The sequence below is a fragment of the Marmota marmota genome, unplaced genomic scaffold, assembly GCF_001458135.2.
Source record: "Marmota marmota marmota unplaced genomic scaffold, marMar, whole genome shotgun sequence".
NCBI lineage: Eukaryota > Metazoa > Chordata > Mammalia > Rodentia > Sciuridae > Marmota > Marmota marmota.
The window spans coordinates 362,440-375,389 of NW_026000059.1; the positions used below are offsets into that span (position 1 = coordinate 362,440).

Sequence of the window (12,950 nt, forward strand, 5' to 3'; positions counted from 1 at the left end):
CTCCTCTTATGGGATTCACTCAGCAGACGGCATAAACGCAGTCGCCTGACCCACTTGAACTCTCTGTCCATTCCATTCTTCACGGTGGTCAACCCCACATTCCTTTGGAGAATCTGCTCCTCCAGGAGTCGTATTCTCCAAGCACATATTTTCGGATGTCGCTCGTGGCGCGGGATTAAAACTTCACGTGTTCTCTGCTATTTATAGAATTATTAGCCGCAAGGTTTTCACTGTTCTTTCTACTCAAGCGCTGGGATTCAGCCGTTCCGCGGAGGAATGCTGCCCTCCCTCCCCACCGTCCCTCCCCACCTCCCGACNCCTCCGGGGGGCCGAGTCAGGAGCGTGACGCAGGAGTGGGCTCTTCCTGGACGCCCAGCCTCGCGGGCGCAGCACCCACCAGAGGCGCCGAGCACCGCGCGGTGCGCGCCCAGTCGGCCCCATTGCACCCGCTGCGCGCGTCCGCCAACGGCCTTCCAGCTCACCACGCTGCCCAGCCAGAGGGAAAATGGGCACGGGGGATTTCATCTGCATCTCCATGACTGGAGGGGCGCCTTGGGGGTTCCGGCTGCAGGGCGGCAAGGAGCAGAAGCAGCCTCTACAAGTGGCGAAGGTAAGCGGGGAGCAGGGTCAAGGTTGTGCACCGTGTCTGCCCCAGGGGCCCCAACCTGCTGAGCTCTGGCGGCTCTGACCTGAATTGATGGAGAACAGGCTTGGTTTTAAGAAACTTTAGAGGCCAAACTACCGCGTATCATGCAATTAACTGGCAAGCCACGGCGGCGGGAAGGGTCACGGTCAGGAGCTGGCGTAAAGACCTAGATACGCCCCCTTCGGAGGACAGCAGAGCTCCGCGGGGCGTAGCCGCTTGGCCAGGATGCTCTGGGGACTCGATCTAGTGCTGGTGGCAGCGTGCACGGAAAAGCCAATTTTGGCAATAATTTTAAAAGTATGATGAAATGTCATAAAATCTATTTAAAGAATATCCTTTTAAGGATTTGACAAGTAAATGCAGAAAGCCAAGTGCTGTGTTCCCTGAAGTGTGCCCAGCTGGTTAAGGACAGCAATAAAATTCAGGGATCCCGGAGCTGCCAGGGCCCAGAGTGACTGCAGGCTGCAGGAGCTGTTCGCAGGGGTGCACCGCGGGGCTGGGGTCTGCTGCCTTCCAACTGGCAGACAAAAAACCTTGAACTGTACGACAGTGAACAAGTTTTACCCGATTTTAATATCAAATTATAGTATCATATCGAAGAGTTTGTGAGGGCAGGAGGTGGATTTTGTTTTATGCTTATATTAAAAATGGATCCAGATGCTTCTGAAATATGTGGGTCACTGCCTTGTAGGCATCCTCTCACCTTGGCTTTTACTTTTAAAAAGCGGTGGGAGTGAGAAAAGGAGTTTCTTTGAAGTTTTCTGCTCTCAGGAATCCATCAGAAAATCCTTTCATATCGCGATGGTAGAATCCTGCCCCCTAGTGGAAGTTCAGGTCCTCAGCCCAGACAAGAAGCAGGTCGGGGGGAAAAGCCGATTTTTAAAATAAGACTGGAAAGTTCATCAGAGATCAGTCATTCAAGTATTTTCAGATGAGGAGAGAGCCTGAGGGGTTAAGTAACCCTGCTGGAGTGTCCAGTTGGACCTCAGAGGGATCTGTGGCCCTCGAGGCTCCCCGGGAGACAGGGCAGGCCAGTGCTGCAGGCGAGCAGGACTGTGCTGGGGGATCCCACCTTCCTGGGCATCAGTGAAGCAACACTCGGATGGAAAGGAAGAGCATTGGGGAAAGGACCTGCAAGGGAGGAGGGGCAGGGCCCCTGGGACAAGAAGAAAAGAGCCTGCTAGAGCTAGAGGGTCCCGGGCAACAGGGTTCCAAAATTCTGGTCACCACAAAGCACCTGTTACTGGTAGTCAAAGCACCAAAGTTTGTGACAACATTGTGTGATAAACGTGAAGGTGTGATCCAGGCTGGGACCTGAGGCTGCAGCGCTTCACTGAGTCTAGAACAGTGGTTGGTCATCTGCCTCCCACAGGGAGATGGGGCTGACTCCAGCGCTGATCTCCAGGGCAGCCCTGGGTGAGTGGCCTGCCCTCCTGGAGGGGGTGTAAGGAGAGAGATGGAGACTTTGGGTGGAAAGGAGAGAGTTAAGGAGGATGCTGAACTGCAGGGTCCTGAAGGTCCTATGCCCCAGGGCACAGTTTGGGTGGAATGTGAGGACACAGAGGCTGAAAGCTGTCATGTCCAGTGGCTCTGAAGAGCTCAGCTGGTTTCAAGGTTCACACTGTCCTCGATTGCTCAGGGGAGCTGGTGTTCTAGAAAGCCTGGGAGCAGAGGTTGCTCGCTGTGCCTGCCTCGCCAGGACCACCATTCTTATTTAAAACGCTGCGCCCGTCAGAGAGTGGACTTCAGGGTCTCCCACGGAGCTCAGTGCAGGAGGGTGTTCTGGGGCAGAGACCGGCTCCTTTGGGTGGAGCTGCCCCCACCTAGAGGTGGGACATGCAGGCTGGGTGCAGGATGGTTGCTGTCAAGCAAGATGCTCGTGGTTTTGAGAAAAAAGATTAATTTGATAATTGAAAAAAAATATTTCCCAAGAAGATAGAATTTCAGCCAGTGCTTGAACCATGACCTTAAAATGAGAATGCTATGAAATGTTTTGTTCAAAGATAAAACAAAATTTGGCTTGTTGTGAAACATTTGTGTTTAGATCTTTAATAATTCCGTATGGAAAAAACCCAGCAGGCTGAAATAGCGCAGGAAAAACAAGGGTAATGTTATTAAGTGGTCAGGAGCACAGTGGCCTTGTAAATGCCACTGAGCACCTCCCAGTGCTGGCTGGTCACTTCTCAGAGATGTTCAGACATGTTCAGTACTTGCTGGCTGACCAAACTGCACACAAACCCACACTTTAAAGATCACTAACAGGAATATTAACAAAACTTCTCAGAGACAAAAAGCTCAGTGCTCTCAATTTCTGTTTTTTTTTTTTTTTTAAATAAACTGATTTTTTAAAAAGGCCAAATAATCAGTAACACATCTGGTGTTTGAATGCTTGCGTGTCTGTGAATTTGCATTCTGCATGACACAGTGTACGCCTCACAGGCTAAAGCCACTTGGCCTGATCTGTCCCTCGAAGCAAGCTGTGCAGACGGACAGCCCCACTGTCGGAGCCAGAGGATGTCAGCAGACCCCGCTGCAAAGCTCCCTGGGGACCCCCTTCACGGCTTCCCTGGAAACACTCTTGGCAGATCACTCTGGAAAGCTCCATGTCAAGCCGTTGGAGCCGTTTTTGTTGGATAACACATCTTACAATTCAAAACAACTCACATTTTGAAAACAATGAACAAAACATTGTTCAGAATATTTATCTTTCATGGTTAATACAGTTAGACTTTTTTCTTTAAACCCTGTAAATCTCTGTAGTTCTGATTCCCATTGAATTTCAGTTCAAAGTTTCAAGCACCGATCACAGTTGAGATCACAAATCATCATCAATCTCTTCCTGAGGCAGTGATGGATTCAGTGATTCTTACCTGTGGCTGTGGACCCTGGAAAGCTCTGAACAAAGCACATTTTGTAGGCTCAGTGCAGTCCAGGCTCTGTGGTCCAGGTCCCCTTGTGCCACATCCCTTGTGCCACCAGTGAGGCTTCTGGAATGCTTCAGAGAGAGCGATTCCAGACACAGCCACCTGTGGGGAAGGGACGCCAACGCGTGGAGGGCGTCTGAGAAAGACTGCTCCTCACTACCAGTGGAAACCTCGTGATGTCTTTAACATAAAGGAGCTGATCCCTCCACGCTGGGTTGGTTCTGGGTCCTGACTAGAAATTCAAAGGCAGGTCTGCTCCAAGCCCACACATGAGGTGCGTCTCCCAGGCACACGGTGTGTCCACACCCTCGTCCGGACCTTGTGCTCCAGTGCGCTCAGTCGTGGGGCCGCGGTGGCATCAGATGCCCCTGCACATGCACTCTGCCTGGTGGGGACCTGGCACAGCACTTGTGTCCAGCAAGTCCTGCCCAGTGCCCGGAAGGGTTCCAGTGCCTGTGAGTGACGTCTCCTGGAGTGTTCTGCAGATCCTGAGCGTGTGTGTGAGAAGCTGCCTCTGCCCCAGAGCTGGGGAAGCTGCGGTGAGACAGGCCAGGCTCTTGCTACGGGGATCTGTAAAGATGACTGGATGCAACTTTTCTCCTTTTTTGTTGGAAATGTGCCCAAGAGGATAGAGATGGAGGTAGGCTAGGGTGGTCCCCCAAGGAAAGTTCATAAAACGCAAACATACCACCGCCTCAACTTTTGTAATCACTTGGGAGATAATTAATTGGCCTGGGGTGTGCCCTGGGCCTCAGGGTTTGTAAACACTTGGAGGTAATTCCCATGTGTGATCCAGATCCCCAGCCCTGCTACAGAGGGCAGCCAGCTGGGTCCACTCTGCACTCACTGGGAGGCAGGCACCCTGCCCTTTCCCAGCCAAGGTAGGAGGTGGCCCAGAGAGGCCCAGAGCTGCCTGAGTTCCAGCCTTGTGAGCAGGTCACGTTGTGGTGGCCAGCCAGGTGAGCTGGGGAGGACGCAGGCGCTGGGGCCTTCAGCAGGAGCCCTGGAGGCTGGGCTGCAGGAAGGGAGGTTCTCTGCTAGTGAGTCTGTGAGAGCCTCATATCCACACCAGGGCAGGCTCCGGGCACGCCCTGGGCAAGCTCTGGCAGCGAGGAGGAGCCCCCAGCGGCCACCTGAGCCAGGAGCAGAGCCCTCAGCTGACCAAAGCTCAGTTCACACTCAGATAACACCAGAAGCGGGTTTCCCATCTGCCTGAAACCCAGAGTCAAAGTCTCACTCATTCTACCTGGAAACAGGAGCATCGCGGGAGCCGGGTGTTTTCAGAGCTCCTCTGTGCCTGGTGGTGCGTGGCTGGTGGGTACCTCGAGGAGTGCCAGCTGGTTCTGTTCTAAGCATGAATCGGTCCATTTCTCCCCACTGAAGCTCTCAGCATTGGCAAAGACAGACCCCTTGAGAGTACCTTGGCCAGACCCATGCACTTCTCCTGCCTTTGGTCATTAACTGTCCAGTCCAGTTGGAGCTTCTGTCTAATACCTGGCTCTGAGTTCCCTCCCCTAGCCCTGTGGCTCTGGAGCTCACCATGGGGAAAAGGGTGTTGTCTGCCCTTACCCGCCTCCCTCCAGCTCCCGCAAGGCTAGAGGATGGAGGAGGGGCTGCAGAGGGGAGAGGAGGTGCCTTCACCTAGAGCTGAACAGGAGGCTGCTGTTGTCTTCTCTGGTCAATGCTGAGTGGTCCCTGAAGTTCTCTGTGGCTGGTGTCCAAGTGCCAGGGCAGATGTGGCTTCTCCTAGGAGCCCTGGAGACCCCTGGGGCAGGCACCCTGGGTTGGAAGTTGGGCTCACCTCACTCTGCCCTGTCCTGCCCTGGGCCTGGCGGCTGGCTCCTGGATCTCCTGGCTGGGAGTCTGACCTTTGGGGTAGGGCGCTAGAAGCTGGCTCAATCCTGCCACCTGCCTTGGCATTTCTCATGCAGAGGAGATGCAGAGACCCTCCCCTGGGCCCGGTGGCAGGCTGGGGTCCTGGTGACAGGCCCTTACATTCAACCAGATAACGTGTGAAGCAACTTAACTTTCTCCGTGAGTTCACGTGTTTGGCTAGAAGTACCTCCAGGTGTGCGTCTCGTGATTTTCCAAATGTGCTATTGTTACCTCTTTTGATACCAGCAGGACTGACCAGGGTTTATTACTGTCAGGTTACAGATGAAAAAAAGCCAATCCTGAAAAAATTAAATTATTTGCAAATAAATCATGTCCTCTAGTCCAAAGTCCAGTAGAACACCTCCTTCTGGAGAAGCACCCGGCCACTCTCGGGCGTGAGCCTCAGTCAGGAGGAACGGACTGCTGCTCAGTGTGGCGAGAATTGCACGGCTTTAGTGTGGGGTTTGTGCAACACCGAAACTCACCTGATCCAGAGTGCCCTTCGAGACATGGGTGCGTGCGTGGCGACTTCCTCCCTGTGGGACTGAGGGAAGGGGTTCAGGCACAGTGTGCAACCGGAAAAACCTGGAGTAAACTCTGTGTATGATAAACCTGAGGGCTTGGCAGGAAGTGGCCTGCTGATTCGTCTTGAACAACCCTGAAGGGGAACAACCTCAGAGGTCAAAGCTCATCTGAGGAGCACCCTCTACCCTCTGCTCATCTGCCACCCTCTCCTCAGTTGTTTTCTTTTAACCTTTATTTTATTTATTTATTTTTATGTGGTGCCGAGGATTGAACCCAGGGCCTCACACGTGCCAGGCGAGTGCTCTACCGCTGAGCCTCAGCCCAGCCCTTTCCCCTCAGTTTTAAAAGGCAGGCTTCTAAGTCTCTGCGACCCCTTGGGGGCAGTCCTGCCTGGCATGGAAGTCCAGCGTGTTTCAGGGAGAGGCCTGGTAGGAATGGGGGAGGGTTTTCTGAGTGAGTGGAACACCACATGTCCATTTCCTGCCCGCTGGCCTTTGGTCTTCCCTGGCACTCTGGCTGGACAGTCATCTGCCGCCTGTGGAAGTGGTGTGGGTGTAGGGCTGAGGAGCCGCGGAGCCTCCTGGGGCAGGCTGTGGGGTGTCCCTGGGATCGCCCAGGCAGCTGCCTCCCTTCATCCCCTGCCTTTATCCCCTTCATCCAGGTGCACCTGGGGACACTGATGACTTCTGTCCTGGGAGTCTGTAGTGACAATAGAGGGCTCACTTCCCCAAACATCTGGTGGCCCTTAACAGAACCTTCTGGAGACGATTTCTTTGAAGAAACTTGTGTGGGATGTTTACTGGATGTGAAATGCCTCCTGTGCCAGTTTTACTTATGACTCTTCTTTTCTGGTGCTGGGGATGGAACCCAGGGCCTCGTGCATGCTGGGGAAGGGCTGCGACTGAGCCACACCCAGCCCTGGAGTCACCTTCTGGAGCACCGGAGAACTGGGGGTTGCCCCACGTAACACCCGCCCTCAGGAGCACACAAGAGTGGTGGCCTCTGCTGCCCAGGTGGTTCGGGCAGCCCTGAGCCTTCCACCTGCGCTGAGTCTCCTGTGGGCCTGTGCAGCTTGAGTAGCCAGTTAGGGGAAGGGCCGCCTGAGCGGACCTGGTTGAGAGGTGTTTGTGACCTGTAGATAGACCTGTTCTGACACTGAGTCACATCACAGACTCAAGGTAATGTCAGGTTATTTTATTTGGGAGTTTCTTTTTAAGATAAACAATTTAGGAAATAAAATAGAAACAGATTACAAATCTTCAAATCCTGATTTAAGAATTTTCTATTTACCAAATTCCCACGTGGTCTTTTGTTAATCCATCTATTTTAAGCGGACAGGTTAAGTTGTATGTCTTTATCACTCACAACATGGTGTCTTGGAAAATAACGGGGAGTGGTTAAAACAGCTGTCCACAGGTGTTTCACCCAGTCCACACACAGCAGTGTCCACAGTCAGCTGCTGTCTGGTGGATCTCCTATCTTAGGGCTCCACCCCGCTGCGATCTGGCCCCCTCCCTCCTGTGTCTCTAAGCCCTCCACAGCCCTCCTGGTGACCCCACCCCGTCTCCCATGCCGTCAGTGCCTTTAGCCCTGGTGATCCCACCCCTGTGCCTTTAGGTGGCATGTGTGAGTGAGACCCTGTGGTGTTATCTGATTTCACGTGACACAGTGCTTCCCAGGCTGTGCAAGCCATCCCCAGGAGCTGTCCTCTGTGCAGCTTGAGGATGCGCCCTTGTGCATGCAGGCCTCCTTTTCTCCATCCTCCCGTCCTGCGAGGACACCTGGCTGGGCCCTCCACCTTGCTGCTGAGAACACTGCCGCGAGAACACGGGTCAGGGGCTCCGGTTTGGGCGTTCCGCAGTTGCTGGGTCATGGCCCTCTTACTCCTGAGCCGTCCAGGTGCCTGCAGGCTACTCTCTGGGCCAAGCTTACTCGTGTCCCTCCTGCCCACAGTGGCCAGGGCTCCCTCTGCCCTAGCCCCCGCCCTGATATCCTGTGGATAACAGCATTTGAGCAGGAGACAGTGGCCTCGCTGTTTGCCTGCGTCTCCCTGAGGCCTGCCATGTCCATTGTTCTTCTCACGTACCTGTTGGCCATCGTGAGTCTTCTCTGGAGAAATGCCTATTGTGTCTTTGGCCCACGTGTCAGTTGAGTTATCTGTTTTCTTGACTTGGTGTTGTTTGAGTTTCTCACACGAGGTGCAGTTTGCGGAAACGGTCCCGGATCTGCAGGTTGTCTCTTCCCGCTGCTGGTTGTTTTGGTCGCTGGGAGAAGCCAGTAGCTCAATGCGGGCCCTTGCTGCCGTGCTTCCGGTACATCATATCCAAACAGCTGACGCCAGGCCACTCCATGTCCTCTCCATTTCCTCTAGTGGTCACTTGGTTCCAGGTCTTCATTAAATCTCTGATTCATTGAGCTGATCTTAACTGGCCAGAGGCCAGGTCTGCTTTCGTCCTTCTGCTTGTGGAGGTACAGGATTACCCTGACACGTGTATTGACCAGACTGTCCTCCAGTGTGTGTCTAATTTTTCATCTCTGCTTTTAGATGAGTCTTTTCTCTCGCTTTCTTAGTTAAGCTAAAGATTCTCAATTTGTTTATCCTTTCACAAAAACCAGCTCTTTGCTTTGTTGATCTTTTGCATTTTTCTCATTTCTGTTTCAATATTTTGCTCTGATATTTGCTATTTCCTCCCTCTACTGACCTTGGGCAGAGTTCCTGAGGGGCAAAGGCTGAGGATGTGCAGGTCCCTCCTGGCCTCTCTTCTGTTCTACAGGCCTGCATATCTGGTCTCAGCGCTGTTTTAAGCCTGTACTGTGTTTTGAGGTCAGGAAGTGTGACACCTCTTCCTTTTTTCCTTTTGCTCAAGGTGTCTTTTGGGTTTTCTTGTGGTTTCATACAAATTTTCAATAGATATTTCTGGTTCTGTGAAGAATACCATTGATATTCTGATAGGAATTACTTGGTGTGTTTGGACATTTTAAGAATACTGATTCTCTCACGCGGGAACATGGGATGTCTTCTGTGTCCTTTCTAGTTTCTTTCTCGGTGAGCTTTGATAGCTTGACTATGGGGTCTTCAGGGAACCCAATGCAGATCAAACCTGAAGGTGTTTCTTTCTTCCCCTAGATATATTTGTATCTTTCTCCAGACTTGGAAAGTTTCCTTCTACTATTTCTTTAATTTTTTTATACTACTTTTTCTTCTACTTATGAAATGCTCATGGCCCATAAATTTACTCTTTTTGATGCCATCCTTAAATCCCACAATCTTTCTTATTTCTTTTCCAAATCTGTCATTTTTTTCTCTTCTGTGTTTTTCCAAAGCATCTGTCTTTTGAGTTCAGAGGCTTTCTTCTGCTTGATCAAGTCTGCTGGTCCTGCTAGCTGTATTTTCCATTTCATTCATCATAGTTTTCAGCTCCAGGATTTGTTTATCATCACTATTATTTGATCTTTCTTTTAATTTTTTTTCTGGTTATTTTTTCATTGAAATATTTTTCTATATATTCTTGAAGTCATTGGCCTTCCTTAAAACACCTATTTTGAGTTCTTTATCAGGTGGTTCACACATCTTCATCTCTTTAAGGTTAGCTACTGGCACTTAGTTTTGTGTGCTTGGTGGCACCGTGTTTCCTGGTCATTTTTGATCCCTGTGGTTGTGTGTTCAAGTTTGTGCATTGAAAAGGAGGTAAGGTACCTACTTCCAGCTTTATGGTCTGGCTCTGGGAACGTCCTTCAGTAGTAAACGTGTCCAGTTTCATGTGTTGTGGTACCTGTGCCAGGGCCTACTTCAGCCATTGTGGGGCTAGTGGGTGCCTGAAGCCCCAGACCACCAGGGTGGACACATGGCCAACAGCCCAGGTTCCACTGTTTGTCACTTAGGCAAATCTGTGGGCCACACTGTTACCCATGGTGTCACATTTCTTAGGTTCATGATACAAAGCTGCCAGAGAGGTTTTGCTGTCACCTGTTGTAGCACTTCTTAAAATACTTTACAGGGTCCTCAGTGCTTTCATAAAATAGCCATGACACTGTTTTATCTGATTATGTACCCACCACTGGATAGGCATGTTATGAATTGTTTCCTATCCTTTTCTCAGACGAGGAATCTGAGGCATAGAGAAGCTATGTCAGTAGCTTAAGGTCACATGTCAGCAAATGGCAAGATCAGGATACAGACAGTGTGATGTCAACAGCCTTGACTGCTGCTAACATGTGGCTTATTCATGGGCTGAGCCTCCTGAAGGCATCTGAAGCCCCCGTGATCTAGGCCACAGGCCTGTCACTCTCCAGAGGTGCATTCAGCCCTCAGGAAACTTCATGATTCTCAGGAGAGGGCTCCGACTCCCTCATCGCTGCTGGAAAGCCGCCTTCAGACCCCCCGCCATGTCTGGAGAAGCTGCATTCACCAGAGAGGCCCTTGTAGGAGTCAAGCCTCCAGGGCTCTACCCTGCTGGAGTGAGAGGCAACCCCCGGCCCTCCTGTGTCCACCACCCCAGCACTCACTTGAGCTCTTCGGGCTCCACTGCCTGGGCTGAGGCTTGGCTCATGCAACTATTCCTCCATCAGACCAGTGATGTCCCAACACGTGACAAGACCTTCTGGAGGAAGAAACTGACTGAATCCCATCTGTGTTCTAGGTGTTTATAGAACACGCACACACACCTGCACGACCGCTGTGCTCGTCTTTCATGTTGAGCCTAAGACCCATCTGTGGGCTAGGTGTATATAGAACATGCACACACACCTGCACGACTGCTGTGCTCGTCTTTCATGTTGAGCATGAGACCCATCTGTGTTCTAGGTGTATATAGAACATGCACACACACCTGCACGACTGCTGTGCTTGTCTTTCATGTTGAGCCTAAGACCCATCTGTGGGCTAGGTGTACATAGAACATGCACACACACCTGCACGACCGCTGTGCTCGTCTTTCATGTTGAGCCTAAGACCCATCTGTGTTCTAGGTGTACATAGAACATGCACACACACCTGCACGACCGCTGTGCTCATCTTTCATGTTGAGCCTAAGACCCGTCTGTGGGCTAGGTGTATATAGAACATGCACACACACCTGCACGACCGCTGTTCTCATCTTTCATGTTGAACATAAGACCCATGTGTTCTAGGTGTATATAGAACATGCACACACACCTGCACGACTGCTGTGCTCATCTTTCATGTTGAGCCTAATACCCATGTGTGTTCTAGGTGTATATAGAACATGCACACACACCTGCACGACTGCTGTGCTCGTCTTTCATGTTGAACATAAGATCCATCTGTGTTCTAGGTGTATATAGAACATGCACACACACCTACAGAACCGCTGTGCTTATCTTTCATGTTAAGCATAAGACATACCCAGGAAAAAAACCTTAAAGGATAAAAGATAAAATGAACACTAGTTTTAATTTTGCTTTCTTGACAGCACACAAAGCCTTTTTAATCTGCAGACTGAAGATTAAAAAGCTGTCAATGATTGACAGACTTTATGGGTTTGAAAATGTTTGTGTGGCCCTGTGTGGCCAATGATTCAAAGGCACAATGAAGTCGTATTTACTGCAGTTCTTGAGTTCAAAGACTGCCGTGGCCACTGAAGATGAAACCAGCACAAGGAGAGGCATTTGAGGGACAGAATCACCACTAGCCGTTTTCTACTCTCATCAGCTGGTGACGCAAAGGTCTTTGTTAGAGATTTGACATGGAGGGAGGTTTCTCTCTCCTCAGATGCCTTCCCTTTGTCCTACTAAGTGGTTAGAACCTTTAGTGTTAAAATCTCACTGTACTTTACATTTGGAAGGTATGAAAATGGATTTTTTTCTACTTAAGTATGGAGAGATGGCATTTAAAAAGACACATATATTCATCAGGCAGAAAAATAGTCACCTGATATAGAAACATTTTCGGTGACTCTTTATAAAAAATTCTATTTCATCCATTTTTTGCTTTCAAAACAACTAATTTTAAGAGGAACATTGCATTTATTATTCTAAAATATTTGTCAGGTCACCAATGACTAAGAGCCACTTGTCACCTCAGAAAAGGAAAATGAATCTGGAGTATCCCTGTTTCTGTTACAACTGTGGAACACCATGGAGTTCTGCAGCTCTGTGAAGGATCTGAAGTGGTGGCATGGCCGTCAGTGGTGCAGATTCCTATGGGTTCAGTCAGCATTCCCTGGCATCTGCTGATCCTTGCACGCATGTTTCAAAGGCTCAGTGTGGTTGAGAGGTACCTTCTGTGAGAGTGACCACATGCCCTGAAGGCGTGTGGTGTGTGCACTTGAGACTTTTACTCAGAGACTTTGTGGTGTGATAGTTCCTGTCAAAGCAGGTGTACCTTCAATAATTTTATTTGCACAGTTTTTCTGTTAAAAACAACAACAACAACTAGTTTTCTTTTGAGAACTTCCCTTCAGTGTCCTTCCTTTTTGGATCCCCAGACGTAGTTCTTCATCTCTCAGTGTTGAAGTAGGATCTGCAGTACACAGGCCGACCCCGCACCGTCCCCTCTCCACGCAGTCGGCTCCCTGGTCTGTGTGCTCTTTCTGTTACTGTTGGTGCCAGTGTTCTCGTCTTTGAGAGCGTTTGCTGGAAGTGGTGTTGCCATGTGGTGTTGTTCTAGCTGTTTCAATGTGTTCTCACTGGTGTTTCTCCACTTGTTCAGACTCTGCGAGGTTCGGGTTGGGTGCTGCCTGACTTCAGTGTCCTCCTGGCCCTGCACTCCTTGCCCTGGGGGACTGTGTACCCTGCTCTGCTGCCTTCCTCTCAGAGTTGTTTTAGCACGTGAATCCTTGTGGGGTGTTTGGGTTGACGTCGATGATCACATGGAAAGTCGAGCAGAGGTTCACCCAGGCGAAGTCCGACGCCCCTTCCCTCCCACCCTGGTGAGCAGCCCCTTCTGCGGGGTCTCCTCCAGTGCCGCCCACAGGGCCCACCCTCTGGCCCACAGGTCAGTGGGCCAGAAGCCCCAGTCA

General features: G+C 50.8%; 1 protein-coding gene across 1 annotated transcript in view; it reads left to right on the top strand.

Moving 5' to 3' along the window:
* The first annotated feature begins 257 nt into the window (after positions 1-257).
* Positions 258-12,950, top strand: part of LOC107160616 (synaptopodin-2) — a 91,908-nt gene continuing 79,215 nt past the window's right edge. The window contains exon 1 of the mRNA XM_048813932.1: positions 258-610. Coding sequence (XP_048669889.1) covers positions 506-610 — 105 coding nt within the window. The 5' untranslated portion in view covers positions 258-505. The remainder of the gene's footprint in view (positions 611-12,950) is intronic.